General features: G+C 42.1%; 1 protein-coding gene across 1 annotated transcript in view; it reads right to left on the reverse strand.

The window, feature by feature from the left end:
* LOC130112799 (zeta-sarcoglycan) overlaps positions 1-18,499 on the reverse strand; it is a 605,973-nt gene that overhangs the window by 356,728 nt on the left and 230,746 nt on the right. The window contains exon 3 of the mRNA XM_056280290.1: positions 3,649-3,736. Coding sequence (XP_056136265.1) covers positions 3,649-3,736 — 88 coding nt within the window. The remainder of the gene's footprint in view (positions 1-3,648; positions 3,737-18,499) is intronic.

Here is an 18,499-nt window from a genome sequence, read left to right on the forward strand (position 1 = left end):
CAACTGGACATGGTGATGAGACTCAGAATTTATTTAAGGATAAATGCTGAGTCTCATCACCAGCCAGTCAGACTAGCTTGGTCTAGTCAGAAAGGCAGAACTGAGGAAGCCTCTTGGATGAGAGGCGAAACGTCTTCACGGATAAATACCAAGTCCAGTTGCACTTGATTCAACTCCGTTGGATTCACCTCCCTCAGGTTCCAGCAGTGTTTCTGGACCCTGGAAACAATTTACAGTTCACCTCCCTCAGGTTCCAGCAGAGTTTCCTAGCCAACATGCTGGACCCTGGAAACGTTTTACAGTTCACTCCCTCAGGTTCCAGCAAGATAAACTGATGATTGGTGAATGCAAAGCTGAGCTCATGGTAGCTGCTGGACAGCGGACGCTACTGCTTGACAGTGAAGGCAAGTACAGGTAAGAGACTGTTTCACATGCTGACAGGGACAAGGCTGATGTATTGAGAGGTCTAATTCATGAGTTTGAAAGCATATATATATATATATATATATATATATCCCTTAAGTCATGTGATCCTTCAACTTGGCCTCAAGAAATGCCAGACCTCCACAGTTTTGGCAACACAACACTTACTAATATCCCCCAGAACCATGAGGCCAGCTTGTCTGTTGACAGAGACGTCACTGTAAGAGAACTGATGTGTTTAAAGCAAGCAGATAAACGTTTGGCAGCCTCCTCTGTGTATGACTTTGTCAACATAGTGAAGTAATCCAGATAGTTACACCAACATTCATAAAGTCCATCTGTTGTCCCTTACACTGCCCTTGAGCAGTGTAGCATGTCAGAGGGGATTTTCACATCTCAAAAAGCAAGTACAGATCCTGCCTGTCAGACTCTCGCCTCTCATCCCTGATACACAGCCACTTGTCTAAGATGACAACAGAGACTTTTGACCCGAAGCCAGCTGTTGACTTATGGATGCAAACAGCTAATCGCACACTCAATCAGGGAGAAAGAAGTAGGCCTACATCTTCATCTGCCATGTTTGAAAGAGGAAGACAGTGAGGAGAGCAGTCAGGAGGGTAGTGATGACGGCAGCTTGTGGGATAACCATGCTGCGTAAAGACTGAGTACCAAGCAAAATCGCCAGGCGCTCCCTTGAGAACAAGACCAAAAAAGTTATGTGCACCCCTGTGTGTCAGCCAAACCTTGACGATAACCTTGTATACAGCCCTTGCTTTGAAGACCATGTTAGCCACATGAGAACTGTGTTACAAAGATACCAAAAACATGGAGTTAAGCGTAGTCCCCGCAAGTGTGAAGGGTTCAAGAAGAAGGTCAGATTTCTGGGATGGATGGTGTCATGTGAAGGATACACAATGGACCCCACTGCAGTGGCCCCAGTGCAAGCATTAAAGGAGAGGGTACCTGCCACAGTTGGGAACTTGAGAAAAATGCTTGGGTTTCTCTTATATAACTGGGCATATATCCCAAACTTCTCCAGACTCACAAAGCCACTGTACCAGCTGCTCTTGTCATCTCCTGACAACACTCCACTAGTGGAGTCAAAGACAAACAGAAAGAGTGGCACCACAAGAAATAAAGGTAAGCTTCCACCTAATACTCCCATACACTGGACACACAGCCATCAAGAGGCACTGAACTTCCTCAATGATACGCTGATTGAGCCTCACATTCTCGGTTACCCTGATCTTACACTACTTTTCATTTTGCACTGTGACGCGTCCCAATCAGAGACAAAATTGTAAAATGGTTATCTGATGTGGCTCCAGATCACTAACTCTACCTGAAAAGAACTACCACATGTACTCAGGGAAGTTATTTTTTTAGCACTGAAATGGGCCATATGCGAGTGTTTCTGGGATTTTTTGTATCATGGCCCTCATTTCACATTCAAAATGTATACTGTTAACAACCCCATGACTTACATCCTCTCCACAGCTAAGCTTAATGCTACAGGTCACCGATGGGTTGCTCAACTGGCACATTTCAGCTTTTCCATAAAGTACCACCCAGGAAAACACAACTCTGATGCAGATGGCCTCTCCCGAATGTCAGAAGACAAAAACAAGTTCGTGGAGCAATGTGTGTTGTTCGTCCATCGCAACGACGAGGACCATCTAGTCATCCTGTAGGGGCCGAATTCTGTGGGTGAGAAGATGGCTGGTTAGTCCAATCTGCGCCCTGTTTGTTCTTTGGCAGTGTGGGCATGGGATAGTGGGAGTAACTGGAGGGTTGCTGCCAGGGTCTTTTCTGGCCTGCCTGTGGCGCTCTGCTGCAGCAATCCTGGCAGCCTCATACGTGTTTGCACCATTTCGGACAGCTGCAGGCCACTATCCTCTGTTCAGAGCTTTCTGTTCCCATGTACCGTAGTTGATGGTGAAGGCCTTTAATGAAACCTTCAAGGTGTCTTTGAAACGCTTGTTTTGACCACCATGGGAGCGTTTGCCTTGCTTGAGTTCACCATATAACAGTTTCTTTGGGAGCCTTTGGGGGTCTGGCATGCGAACTACGTGGCCCACCCAACGAAGCTGTGATTGCATGAGGATGGTGTGTATACTCGGCAGTCTTGAGCAAGTGAGGACCTCTGTGTCAGGGATCTTGTCATCCCACTTTATGCCAAGAAGTTTTCTGATGCATGTGGTGTGAAAGTGGATTAGTATTTTTGCATGGCGTTTGTAAACTGTCCATGTTTCGCAGCCGCAAAGCAGCGTAGTGAGAACTATGGCCCGATACACTTTAATTTTTGTCTCCTGGATGATGCCTCTCCTGTTCCACACATTCTTTTGGAGCAATGTATGGAGGAAGTGAACCAGGAAGTTATCAGTGCTTCTGTGCAGAAAGATACCCCTCTCGCTTGGGCCATGACAGTGCATGTGAATGCAATGAAGATAGTGAGAGATATGCTTTCACCCACCTTAAGAAAACCTCTAACATCAGAGTAGATCAGAAAACACCAATAGAGGGACCCTGTCATTGGCAGGGTCCTCCAGGTCTAAAGGTAACAAACAGCAGCCTCCCAGGAAGTTATTCAAAACTGAGCCGGTGGATGTAAGAGCCTTGTTGAGGCAGTGGCCTAAACTGTATATCAGCGACAATGTCAGCTTGTCCTGCCCAGAGAACACCATCAGACTGTATTCCAGGTGCTCCATCCACAACAAATACATATATAATATGTAATTTAAATCCATAAACAAATACATTTCAGGAGTAGCGATTGTGAACCCAAACTGATTCTTCAATATCCTACAGCTGAAAATAAACATGTAGCACCAGTCTGAGCCAGCGTGAGCATTGTTCTGTGCCCCGCTACACATTGCTACTCTTTACTGGCTAACAAATATGAGAGTCCACATAGTTAAGAATCATGTTACGCTTATGCTAAACAGAGAACCAGGGTTATGCTGATAACCAACAGTTTCTCAGTTGGTAAATGGAAGGCGAAATTAGAGTTTTGGTTTTCAGAACAGAGACACAACCGGTGTTGTGACTGACCACTGTGGGGAAATAAGACACTGATTTCAAAGTTTGTGGATTTTTGAAGTGTCTACTCTGTGGGAAGGAGAAACACCATGCCTGTGTGTATTGTGATTTTGTGAGTAAGGCCCCACCTTGTGAGCGTGTGAACATGGTGTGTATTTCAGTGGTAAATGTGTGGGTGTATCTTACCCACGGTGAGTTGACCGGTCAGTTGTCCCAGGTCATTCCTGGCATTGACTGTTACATTCCTGTCAGACTGGATGACCAGAGGACTGTCCTGTAGAGGGACGGAGATAGGAAGACAGAGAGATGAGGAGTGGAGCCTCTTTTCCAGCAAGCATTTGGTGGAAACCCTGCATAGGTCACCACACACACACACACACACACACACACACACACACACACACTTGCTTGCTTGCTGGTTGTCCATGGTGCCCGATGATGACCATCTTCTTCTATTTGTGGGTCCTTTGAGGACTCAGATAGCAGAAGATACCTGCGCAGAGATGGTTTTTAAAGTGGCATGGGGGGTGCGCGTCTCCCAATGCCACATGACTTGATTGTAGAGGAGATGGTTCCGATGGCAAGGGGGATCCCTAGACGACCGGCACCTCCACACAACTGCAGGGGGCTGCCGGAAATCCAGTTTTTCGGAAACCGCCTCGAAGCGTACCGCCACAGCTTGCTTTTCTGTTGGGGTAAGCTCCCTTAGCCTTATGTCTTCCCAGACTCACCCACAAGGCAGTGGGGCAGTGGTTGATTGGTGCCAGGGCATGTCCACCAGGGTGGGCCTGCACACCATATCTCTGGGGCCCGCTGCTGCGCCGAGATCCCCTGCCAAGTTAGCCTGGGGCCGCAAGACCCCAGTTACCACGTGTGGCCACGGGGAGGCCTGGCAGGAGTCTTGGTGAAGGAGAGGCTATGTACTGGCAAGGGAAGGCTTACACGCTAGCATGCTTCCCTATTCGCCACAGAGGCTAGCCAGCGGCAGCAAGCTAAGGGCAGGAAGGACACAAGCAGGTTGGAAGAACACATGCACCTTCCCTCCAACTACACACTGCTGCACTAGACGCATCACAACACCCTGTGTGTATGTACACACACACACACACACACACACACACACACACACACACACACACACACACACACACACACACACACACACACACACACACACACACCTTTGGACAGTTTAAGCCCTAATTCACCTAAAGCACATATAATGGGACTATACAAGGACACATGAACACACACAGAAAACATGCACGGAAAGGCCCGGATATAGAATATAACCCTGTAGCCTCTCGCTTCCACTGAACAACTGCAAATGGCTTTTCCAACTCTATGTCTCTGACATTCTGAGACTTGTAGTAGTCTTCCAGTTCACACCTTAACATCACACTGATATGCAGCATGAGTTCCTAACACAGCGGTCACTATAAATTAACCTGTAGAACCAATACTGACCATCAATAGCAGATTAATATGTAGAACCAATACTGACAGTGTCTGTGAACGTTCTCATTCATCCAGGTCATGGTTATCCAAAGGAGTTGAATCAAGTGCAGTTGCACCAAGTCCAGTTGCACTTGATTCAACTCCTTTGGATAATACTGAACATCAATACCAGATTAACCTGTAGAACTGATACTGACAGTCTATACAAGTTAACCTGTAGAACCAATACTGACCATCAATACCAGATTAATCTGTAGAACCAATACTGACGATCAAAACCAGATTAACCTGTAGAACCAATACTGACAGTTAATACCAGATTAACATGTAGAACCAATACTGACAGTCAATACCAGATTAACATGTAGAAACAATACTGACAGTTAATACCAGATTAATCTGTAGAACCAATACTGACAGTTAATACCAGATTAACATGTAGAACCAATACTGACAGTCAATACAAGTTAACCTGTAGAACCAATACTGACCATCATTACCAGATTAATCTGTAGAACCAATACTGACAGTCAATACCAGATTAACATGTAGAACCAATACTGACAGTCAATACCAGATTAACATGTAGAACCAATACTGACAGTTAATACCAGATTAACATGTAGAACCAATACTGACAGTCAATACCAGATTAACATGTAGAATCAATACTGACAGTCAATACCAGATTAACCTGTAGAACCAATACTGACAGTCAATACCAGAATAACATGTAGAACCAATACTGACAGTTAATACCAGATTAACATGTAGAACCAATACTGACAGTTAATACCAGATTAACATGTAGAGCCAATACTGACAGTCAATACCAGATTAACATGTAGAACCAATACTGACAGTTAATACCAGATTAACCTGTAGAGCCAATACTGACAGTTAATACCAGATTAACATGTAGAACCAATACTGACAGTTAATACCAGATTAACATGTAGAGCCAATACTGACAGTCAATACCAGATTAACATGTAGAACCAATACTGACAGTTAATACCAGATTAACATGTAGAACCAATACTGACAGTTAATACCAGATTAACATGTAGAACCAATACTGACAGTCAATACCAGATTAACATGTAGAACCAATACTGACAGTTAATACCAGATTAACATGTAGAACCAATACTGACAGTCAATACCAGATTAACATGTAGAACCAATACTGACAGTGTCTGTGAACGTTCTCAATCATCCAGGTCATGGTTATCCAAAGGAGTTGAATGAAGTGCAGTTGCACCAAGTCCAGTTGCACTTGATTCAACTCCTTTGGATAATACTGACCATCAATACCAGATTAACCTGTAGAACTGATACTGATCATCAATACCAGATGCATGCATGCATGTATGTATGTATGTATGTATGTATGTATGTATGTATGTATGTATGTATGTATGTAAGTATGGATGGATGGATGGATGGATGGATGGATGGATGGATGGATGGATGGATGGATGGATGGATGTATGGATGTATGTAAGTATGGATGGATGGATGGATGGATGGATGGATGGATGGATGGATGGATGGATGAATGCCTGTTTGTGTGTATGCATGTATGCATGTATGCATGTATGTATGTACGTATGTATGTATGTATGTATGTATGTATGTATGTATGTATGTATGTATGTATGTGTGTGTGTGTGTGTGTGTGTGTGTGTGTGCGCGCGTACGTGTATGTATGTATTTCTGTATGTATGTATGTGTGTATGCATGTATGTGTGTATGTGTGTATGCGTGTATGCATGTATGTATGTGTGTATGCATGAGTGTATGCATGCATGCATGCATGCATACATACATGTATGGATGCATGGATGTGTGTGCGTGTGCATGTGTGTATGCATGCATGTGTGCATGTATGCATGAATGCATGTATACATGTCTGTGTGTGTATGTATGTATGAATGCATGTATGCATGTGTGTATGTATGTGTGTATGTGTGTGTATGCATGTATGAATGCAATACTGACAGTTAATACCAGATTAACATGTAGAACCAATACTTACAGTTAATACCAGATTAACATGTAGAACCAATACTGACAGTCAATACCAGATTAATCTGTAGAACCAATACTGACCATCAATACCAGATTAACATGTAGAACCAATACTGACAGTCAATACCAGATTAACATGTAGAACCAATACTGACAGTCAATACCAGATTAATCTGTAGAACCAATACTGACAGTCGATACCAGATTAACAAGTAGAACCAATACTGACCATCATTACCAGATTAGTCTGTAGAATCAATACTGACCGTCAATACCAGATTAATCTTTAGAACCAATACTGACAGTCAATACCAGATTAACATGTAGAACCAATACTGACAGTCAATACCAGATTAAGATGTAGAACCAATACTGACAGTCAATACCAGATTAACATGTAGAACCAATACTGACAGTTAATACCAGATTAATCTGTAGAACCAATACCGACAGTCAATACCAGATTAACATGTAGAACCAATACTGACAGTCAATACCAGATTAACATGTAGAACCAATACTGACAGTTAATACCAGATTAATTTGTAGAATCAATACTGACCATCAATGCGAGATTAATCTGTAGAACCAATACTGACCATCAATACCAGATTAACATGTAGAACCAATACTGACAGTCAATACCAGATTAACATGTAGAACCAATACTGACAGTTAATACCAGATTAATCTGTAGAATCAATACTGACCATCAATACCAGATTAATCTGTAGAACCAATACTGACGATCAAAACCAGATTAACATGTAGAACCAATATTGACAGTTAATACCAGATTAACATGTAGAAGCAATACTGACCATCAATACCAGATTAACATGTAGAACCAATATTGACAGTTAATACCAGATTAACATGTAGAAGCAATACTGACCATCAATACCAGATTAACATGTAGAAGCAATACTGACAGTCAATACCAGATTAACATGTAGAACCAATACTGACAGTCAATACCAGATTAACATGTAGAACCAATACTGACAGTCAATACCAGATTAACATGTAGAACCAATACTGACAGTTAATACCAGATTAATTTGTAGAATCAATACTGACCATCAATGCGAGATTAATCTGTAGAACCAATACTGACCATCAATACCAGATTAACATGTAGAACCAATACTGACAGTCAATACCAGATTAACATGTAGAACCAATACTGACAGTCAATACCAGATTAATCTGTAGAATCAATACTGACCATCAATACCAGATTAATCTGTAGAACCAATACTGACGATCAAAACCAGATTAACCTGTAGAACCAATACTGACAGTTAATACCAGATTAACATGTAGAAGCAATACTGACCATCAATACCAGATTAACATGTAGAAGCAATACTGACAGTCAATACCAGATTAGCATGTAGAACCAATACTGACCATCAATACCTGATTAGCATGTAGAACCAATACTGACAGTTAATACCAGATTAATTTGTAGAATCAATACTGACCATCAATGCGAGATTAATCTGTAGAACCAATACTGACCATCAATACCAGATTAACATGTAGAACCAATACTGACAGTCAATACCAGATTAACATGTAGAACCAATACTGACCATCAATACCAGATTAACATGTAGAACCAATACTGACAGTTAATACCAGATTAATCTGTAGAACCAATACTGACAGTCAATACCAGATTAACCTGTAAAACCAATACTGACAGTTAATACCAGATTAATTTGTAGAATCAATACTGACAGTTAATACCAGATTAATTTGTAGAATCAATACTGACCATCAATGCGAGATTAATCTGTAGAACCAATACTGACCATCAATACCAGATTAACATGTAGAACCAATACTGACAGTCAATACCAGATTAACATGTAGAACCAATACTGACAGTTAATACCAGATTAATATGTAGAAGCAATACTGACCATCAATACCAGATTAACATGTAGAAGCAATACTGACAGTCAATACCAGATTAACATGTAGAACCAATACTGACAGTCAATACCAGATTAACATGTAGAACCAATACTGACAGTCAATACCAGATTAACATGTAGAACCAATACTGACAGTTAATACCAGATTAATTTGTAGAATCAATACTGACCATCAATGCGAGATTAATCTGTAGAACCAATACTGACCATCAATACCAGATTAACATGTAGAACCAATACTGACAGTCAATACCAGATTAACATGTAGAACCAATACTGACAGTCAATACCAGATTAATCTGTAGAATCAATACTGACCATCAATACCAGATTAATCTGTAGAACCAATACTGACGATCAAAACCAGATTAACCTGTAGAACCAATACTGACAGTTAATACCAGATTAACATGTAGAAGCAATACTGACAGTCAATACCAGATTAACATGTAGAACCAATACTGACCATCAATACCAGATTAACATGTAGAACCAATACTGACAGTTAATACCAGATTAATCTGTAGAACCAATACTGACAGTCAATACCAGATTAACATGTAGAACCAATACTGACAGTCAATACCAGATTAACATGTAGAACCAATACTGACAGTTAATACCAGATTAATTTGTAGAATCAATACTGACCATCAATGCGAGATTAATCTGTAGAACCAATACTGACCGTCAATACCAGATTAACATGTAGAACCAATACTGACAGTCAATACCAGATTAACATGTAGAACCAATACTGACAGTCAATACCAGATTAATCTGTAGAATCAATACTGACCATCAATACCAGATTAATCTGTAGAACCAATACTGACGATCAAAACCAGATTAACCTGTAGAACCAATACTGACAGTTAATACCAGATTAACATGTAGAAGCAATACTGACCATCAATACCAGATTAACATGTAGAAGCAATACTGACAGTCAATACCAGATTAACATGTAGAACCAATACTGACAGTTAATACCAGATTAATCTGTAGAACCAATACTGACAGTCAATACCAGATTAACCTGTAGAACCAATACTGACAGTTAATACCAGATTAATCTGTAGAACCAATACTGACCGTCAATACCAGATTAATCTGTAGAACGAATACTGACCGTCAATACCAGATTAACATGTAGAACCAATACTGACCATCAATACCAGATTAACATGTAGAACCAATACTGACAGTTAATACCAGATTAATTTGTAGAACCAATACTGACAGTTAATACCAGATTAACATGTAGAACCAATACTGACAGTTAATACCAGATTAATTTGTAGAACCAATACTGACAGTTAATACCAGATTAACATGTAGAACCAATACTGACCGTCAATACCAGATTAACATGTAGAACCAATACTGACCATCAATACCAGATTAACATGTAGAACCAATACTGACAGTTAACACCAGATTAATCTGTAGAACCAATACTGACAGTCAATACCAGATTAACCTGTAGAACCAATACTGACAGTTAATACCAGATTAACCTGTAGAACCAATACTGACCGTCAATACCAGATTAATCTGTAGAACCAATACTGACCGTCAATACCAGATTAACATGTAGAACCAATACTGACCATCAATACCAGATTAACATGTAGAAGCAATACTGACAGTCAATACCAGATTAACATGTAGCACCAATACTGACCATCAATACCAGATTAACATGTAGAAGCAATACTGACAGTCAATACCAGATTAACATGTAGAACCAATACTGACCATCAATACCAGATTAACATGTAGAATCAATACTGACAGTGTCTGTGAACGTTCTCATTCATCCAGATCGTGGGTATCCAAAGGAGTTGAATCAAGTCCAGTTGCACTTGATTCAACTCCTTTGGATAATACTGACCATCAATACCAGATTAACCTGTAGAACCAATACTGATCATCAATACCAGATGCATGTATGTATGTATGTATGTATGTATGTATGTATGTATGTATGTATGTATGTATGTATGTATGTATGTATGTATGTATGTATGTATGTATGCATGCATGCATGCATGCATGCATGCATATATGGATGGATGAATGTCTGTCTTTCTGTCTGTATGTATGCATGCATACATGTATGTATATACGTGTGTACATGTGTGTATGCATGCATGTGTGTATGCATGTATGCATGTATGTGTGTGTGTATGTATGCATGTGTGTAGGCATGTGTGTATGTGTGTGTATGCATGAATGAATGCATGTGTGTATGTATGAATGCATGTATGCATGTCTCTGTGTGTGTGTGTGTATGTATGTATGCATGTATGTCTGAATGAATGTATGGATGGATGAATATCTGTCTGTATTTATCTATGTATATGTATGCATGCATGCATGTATGAATGTATGGATGTATAGTCCGCAAAATGGTCATTATTCTTCGTTGGATTTGGAAACACACAGCTCTGCCTGTAATGGTTATCTTATTTACAGGAATTGGAAGTGACATGGCCTTTAAAACTATCTTTATTCAGTGTGTGTGTGTGTTATTGTTCATGCTGTACAGCAGACCCGAACCATAGGCCAGAGAATGTGATTATGTCCTGAAATCAGTCTGCATCTCTCTTAAGATGTCTTTCCCACAGTTCCTTCCACTCATTTGCCTTTTTCTCTTCAACTTTGCGCTGCTTTACATCCTTTGATTTTATTTTTCTCACCATGCTCACTTCATTTCCTCATTCTACCCTTAAACTCTCCCCCTCATGCCTTCTTCTTCCTCCCTTTCTCTCTAAAATTGCTTGTTTGTTTTGGTGGCACGAGCTGAATAGCTCGCAGGTGACCTCATTTCTCTGCTGATTTCCCCAAATTAACATCTCGCTGCCTTCCGCACTCAGGTCCAAATGAAAACTGTGTTACAATTGGAAAGTCGCTGATCCGTTGGAATGGAAATATCCTGCTATTTTCCTCTTTTTTTGGGGGGGGGGGGGGTTTCCTTCCTGTTCTTCCAGCTGATGTGGGTGGGATGGCAGACTTATACACACAATCTGATTCTATGATTTGTACACACACAAAAACGTGTTTTGTTTTTGTTTTTTTGAAATACTTCAGTAACCCCCATGGGGAAATTCTTCTCTGCGTGTAACCCATCCTAGCTGTGTAGCTAGGAGCAGTGGGCAGCTGCCGTGCAGCACCCGGGGACCAACGCCAGTTGGTCTTGCCATGTCTTGCTCAGGGGCACAGACAGGAGTATTAACCCTAGCATGCATGTCTTTTTGATGGTGGGGAAACCGGAGCACCCAAAGAAAATCCACCACAGACACAGGGAGAACATGCAAACTCCACACAGAGGACATCCAGGGATGACCCCCATGATTGGACAACCCCGGGGTTCGAACCCAGGACCTTCTTGCTGTGAGGTGACAGCACTAACCACTGTGCCACCATGCTGCAAATATGTGCATGTATATACGCATACGTGCATGGGTGTATATGCACGTGTGCGTGCACACACACACACACACACACACACACACACACACACACACACACACACACAAACCGAGCTCTCCTACAGGTACCACATTTGCCCAAAAACAAACGAGTCCACACATGGCACCCGGTGCGTGGCCTGTGTGGTGTGCTTTGCAAGGCCTGTGTGGTGAATTAATTCTTCCTAGCGGTGCGTGTGATGGGCTTCACTGTATTATCTTCCCAGTCTGTGTAAAGCCACAGTCGTGCTGTAAAGCATGACAGACATAACGGCTCCGACTCATTCCAAATGAATGGACAATGTGCATGAGCAGGCCCGATCCCATTCACTTAGTCTACAACTCTGTTAGTTATAGTAAAAAAAAAAACACAAGAAGCCGTAAATGGACAGTTTTATTTGATTAAATATGCAACCTATGGAAATCTATGGAAATATGAGCTGTAAATAATTGATGCATATTAAACAGCTGCTAATGTCTATTTAAAACAAGAGCTGGTGAAAAGCATTCACCTGTTCTTTAAGAGCACACACAGCACACCCGATCCCGCCTGACGAAGGAAGGAGAGAAGGAAATGGACTGCCAGCTTAATAAGCTGTAGCCGCAAAACTAATTTACCTTCCGCTTTGCTGGTGTCTGCTGTTTCTTTCCCCCTTTTCATCGATATACACACATTGTGTCCTCATGTGTGAAGCGTGCACTGAGTGGACGGGCAGCACGCCTGAACGGACCCGATGACGTCGTCCAATTAGTCACAGACACTACAGTGTTAATTAGAAACATGTGGGCATGGACGGCAGCCTCATGTGGATTGATACTCATATGCAACTCTGTGCAAATAAGTGTTGTACATAACAATTTTGCATTTAGCAGATGTTAATGCTTATTTTGTACACCAGTAAATAGGAATGGGTGTGTAACATGGAAGCACGGGAAAATCGTAACAAGTTCCCTTCAAAAGATGAAGCTCATCAGCAGAAAGCTGAGCAAGGGAAACGTCAATTAAAAGTCATTAATTACTATTTCAGAAATTTGAAAATGTGCAGGGCGGCACGATGGCGCAGTGGTTAGCGCAGTCACCTCACAGCAAGAAGGTTCTGGGTTTGAGCCCCGGGGTAGTCCAACCTTGGTGGGTCATCCCTGGGTCGTCCTCTGTGTGGAGTTTGCATGTTCTCCCTGTGTCTGCGTGGGTTTCCTCCAGGGGCTCCGGTTTCCTCCCACAGCCCAAAGACATGTAGGTCAGGTGACTCAAACACATGTAGGTCAGGTGAACCGGCTGTACTAAATTGTCCCTAGGTGTGAATGTGTGTGTGTGTGTGTGTGTGTGTGTGTGTGTGTGTGTGGGCCCTGTGATGGACTGGTGGTCTGTGCGTGTGGGCCCTGTGATGGACTGGCGGTCTGGTGTCTCCCTGCCTGCGGCCCAATGACTGCTGGGATAGGCTCCAGCATCCCCGCCACCCTGAGCGCAGGATAAGCGGTTTGGATAATGGATGGATGGATGGATGGATGGATGGATGGATGGATGGACATGTGCGATGCAGTTAGGTTAGCATCGGCTATCATTGTTGATCAAAATGCATAGTAAATGTATCGTAAATGTATAGTAAATACAGTATAGTAAATGCATAGTAAATATATAGGAAGTTGATAGTAAATGTATAGTGATTGCAGTATAGTAAATGTATAGCAAATGTATATTAAATGTAACAGTTCAGCGGTGTGGTGAGACAGAGTGCAGCCTCTGGAAAGGGATCAAGGTTTGATGTGTCATTAATCATAATTTTACGCTGATACTCAGTGATTATTGTACTGTACTGTATATTATTGTACTGTATAAATATATATTATTGTACTATATAAATCACATACTGAGGAAAGACTGAACTATCAGACATCAAACCCGGTGCTCTCTCACTTCTTGCCCCCAGTCTCTGAACTGCCTTGGTCCCAGCTCTCGCTCATGAATATTTGGGACCATAACATATAAAAACAATGTTGACCATATGAAAACAACACGTGATTAGTTTTCTCTCTCTCTCTCTCTCTCTCTCTCTCTCTCTCTCTCTCTCTCTCTCTCTCTCTCTCGCTCTCCCTTCCTGTGTTCCTTCTTTAGAGGCCTATTTAGGCTTTCATTCAAGATTGTTTTTTGTTCTATGACAACAAAAGGATTTCACTAAGTTTTTAAAGCCATTTAAAAATCGGGTTGTTTAAAGTTGGCCGTGTGTGTGTGTGTGTGTGTGTGTGTGTGTGTGTGTGTGTGTGTGTGTGTGTTCGGCTGAAGGAAACGTGTGGTTGATCCAGTTTGTCTGCAGTGTGTTTGCTGTGGGTCTCTTTACTTTCTTCTGCTGGTTGGATGTTGCTTTATTCTGCACTGCTTTTGCACTTGAATCATTATAAATATCTCATTTAATTACAGATTACTATCACATGAAGTGGAGGTGTCAGCGTAGGCCAGTTTGACAATCTTTTTTTTTTCCATCTTAAAATGTCAATATACACGTGTATGCATGCAGGTTTTCATTCTGGCCGGACTCCACACCAGGTGATTTCACTGATTAGCAGCCCTTCAACCAAAGAGGAAGAGTGTATGGTGACATCTCCTGGTGTGGAGCCGGGCTGGAGGGAGGACCTGCATGCACGTGGCTCTCCATGGCACACGGTTAGCCACCGCAGCACTAAATGACAGAGATATCAGAGTCCCCAGGTCCAACTGGCACTACGGCTGATGGGTCACTCAGAATGTGTTTGTAAAGGGCTTTGAGTGGCTGCTGCAGCTAGAGGAGCGCTATATAAAATGTAACTTGATTGATTGATTGATTGATTGTGGGCTGTTACAAGCTTGTCTTCATCAGTTCCTCTTGGCAGGTGTGTGTTATTACTGGAGGGGGCTGTGAGAGCCTCCTCACGCTGTGATAACTGTCTTCATCCCCACTGAGTGGGAAACAAGCACGTTTTGCACGTTTGCCGGATTAACATTTAGAAATACTCACGTATGAACCCATCTCCTGTTCACACTTGATTCTTCTTCTGCTATCCATCCCTTTCTCTGTTTGAAGGACCTTGCTTTTGCACCCAGTCAGTCTCTCTCTCTTTCCTGTCTTTCTCTCCTCTCCTCTCTCTCATCCTCTCTTCTCTCTCTCCTCTTGTATCTCTCTCCTCTCTCTTCTCTTGCCCCGCTTCTCTCCTCTCTCCCCTCCTCTCCCCCTTCTGTCTCCTCTCTCCTCTCCCGTCTCTCTCCTCTCCCCTCTCCTACTCTCTTCTCTGTCCTCTCTTCTCTTTCTCCTATTTTTCTCCTCTCTCCTACCTTCTCCCTCCTCTCCTCTCTCCTATTTTATCTTCTCTCTCCCATCTCTCCTCTCCTCTTATCGCTCCCCTCTTCTCTCTCTCTCCTCTCTCTCTCCGACTCTATCTCTCTCCTCTCTTCTCTATCCCCTCTCTTCTCTCTCAATTCAATTCAACTCAGTTTAGTGACGCTTTATTGGCATGACTATTAATTGCAATGTTGCCAAAGCAGGTGACAGCAAAACAGGTCAACAGAGTACCCAAAATAAAATAAAATAATAATAATAATTAAAAAAAATAGCTACAACTGGCAGAAACATGGAACAGCACCTGATTAGCAACTGACAGCCACTGACAGTGTGTTGGTCACTCACTGACCCTTAGACTATGGCATTCTGACACATATTGTGCTGCAAGGTGTGACCTTTGACCCTCTCCTAAAATAAGTGGCCATTATTCTTTCTCATTCAGCAGTAGAACATTGGAGTCTGGTTCTCAAATGTCTCCTGGTATTTTTCTCTTATCTTCCAGAACTTCTCACAATTTAGCAGGAAGGGAATCTCTGTCTCCACCTCACTTGCCGTACAGTCACCACATATTCTTTGCTCTTTTGGTAGCCAAGATGTTGTGTGTCTGTCCTTTTCAGTGGCTAGACTGTGGTCAGTGAGTCTGTACTGTGTAAGGATGTGTCTGTGCTGACTGTCTCTGACAGTGGACAGACAGTCAGCCAGTTTGTCTTCTCTTCTCAGGGCCCCATAACATTCTCATTTGTGTTGTCATTTGGTTTCTATGTCCCAGTGTTCCACATATGAGTTGTTGCATTGTGTGATGATGTGGTTTCCTCTAGTCTGTGGTTGGTTAGCATCACTAGTCTGAAACTCATCTGTGTCAGTGGTTACGGGGTCAGCTAGTTTCACAACCAGCTGACTGAGGGGCCTCCAAAGGAGTTGAATCAAGTGCAACTGGACTTGGTATATATACCAAGCTAGTCTGACTGGCTGGTGATGAGACTCAGTATTTATCCTCTTGGAGTCGTTGTCAGAGCTATAGATGTCCATGGCTCTTAGTGTCCCGATGTTTACCAACGCCTGTCGCTAACAGAGCCATAGATATGAGTGACTCTTTTATGTACCGATGTTTGGCCGCGCTCATCGTTATCGTTGTATAGTCTCATCACGAGCGAGTCAGACTAGCTTTGTCTAGTCAGCAAGGTACGAACTGAGGAAGCCTCTTGGATGAGAGGCGAAACGTCTTCACGGATATATACCAAGTCCAATTGCACTTGATTCAACTCCTTTGGATAACCAGGACCTGGATGAATGAGAACATTCATAGACCTGACTGACGGGCCTCTTTCTTACCTCCTGGATTTGGAATGCTTTAAATTGCAATATGTGGTGGGGACTTGATTTAAGGTGCATCCAGAATTTAAGTGATCTGTTTTGGATATTTATTATCAGTGGAAACAGTCTGATTCTGCCCTGCATGCATTTGTTGGTGTTTTCCTTTGTATGTTTAACAATCTTCAACAGAGTTCTGCATGCAGGGCTTCTGTTGGATGTTTGTCCCATCTAGTGTAGTCTTGCTGACTGAATGGACCCCGTACTTCACTCCCATATACTGCAACGGGCAGGAGGACACTGTCAAAGATTTTGGACCAGACTTTAATTGGGATGTCTGCTTTATAGAATTTTCTTTTTATTGCATAGAAAGCTCTTCGGGCTTTCTCTTTAAGTGCATTCACTGCCAGACCAAAGCTTCCCAAGGCACTGACCCTCAGTCCCAGGTCATCATAGTTTAACGTGTGCTCTAGGGCGGTGTTACTTAGAGTAAATAGGTGTCTAGTTTCCTGACACCTGGGCTTCTTCAGGAAGATAATATTTTTTTGGCTTTTTTAAGTTTACTGCCAGGGCCCAGTTCTGACAGTATATTCTCTAGTAGTATTCTCTAGCAGGGCCCAGTTCTGACAGTATATTCTCTAGTAGATCCAGATGCTGCTGTAGACCCTGTTCTGTGGGTGACAGCAGCACCAGGTCATCTGCATAGAACAAGCAGTTAACTTCTGTGTTCTTTAGGGTGAGGCCAGGAGCTGCAGATTGTTCCAGTAACACCGCTAACTCAGTGATGTAGATATTGAACAGGGTTGGACTCAAACTGCAGCCCTATCTCACCCCTCGCCCTTGAGTGAAGTGTTCTATTCTTTTGTCGCTGAGTTTTACTCTGCACTTATTTTACCAAAATTTAAAGCCGGCGGAATTACACACGGGACATCGAAATATAATTTTAGGGTCATTATTCCGATAATAAAAATGTGGATAGATAAAAGGTAAGGGGTTCACAACATCACAACATCCCACTTTATCTCTATGGGTGTGAGAGGGTTTTTTTTTTGAGGGAATAACTGCTTCAATTAAATGCGGCTCAAAATACAAAAAAAAAAAAAACATGCATAAATCCAAATCCAAAAACGAACAAATACATAAATACGGCAGTGGCAGCTCAAAGGTTGAAAGATCTTATGGTGGACACAAAACTCTCGCCATCATCTGGCCTCTCGCCTTCTCTGTTCTTCATGGTCCAAAAAACAAAAACGTGGCCACAACGAACACTGTTCACTTTGCTGACAGTGTGATACCGTCAGCGATACACGTCCCAACCTTAAAGCAACAGTAACATACATGTCAATATAACAGAAATAGGGACATACAGTGCATCCGGAAAGTATTCACACCCCTTCACTTTCCCCACATTTTGTTATGTTACAGACTTATTCCAAAATGGATTAAATTCCTTTTTTCCCCTCATCAATCTAGATACAATACCCCATAATGACAAAGTGAA

The sequence above is a fragment of the Lampris incognitus genome, chromosome 5 (assembly GCF_029633865.1).
Source record: "Lampris incognitus isolate fLamInc1 chromosome 5, fLamInc1.hap2, whole genome shotgun sequence".
NCBI lineage: Eukaryota > Metazoa > Chordata > Actinopteri > Lampriformes > Lampridae > Lampris > Lampris incognitus.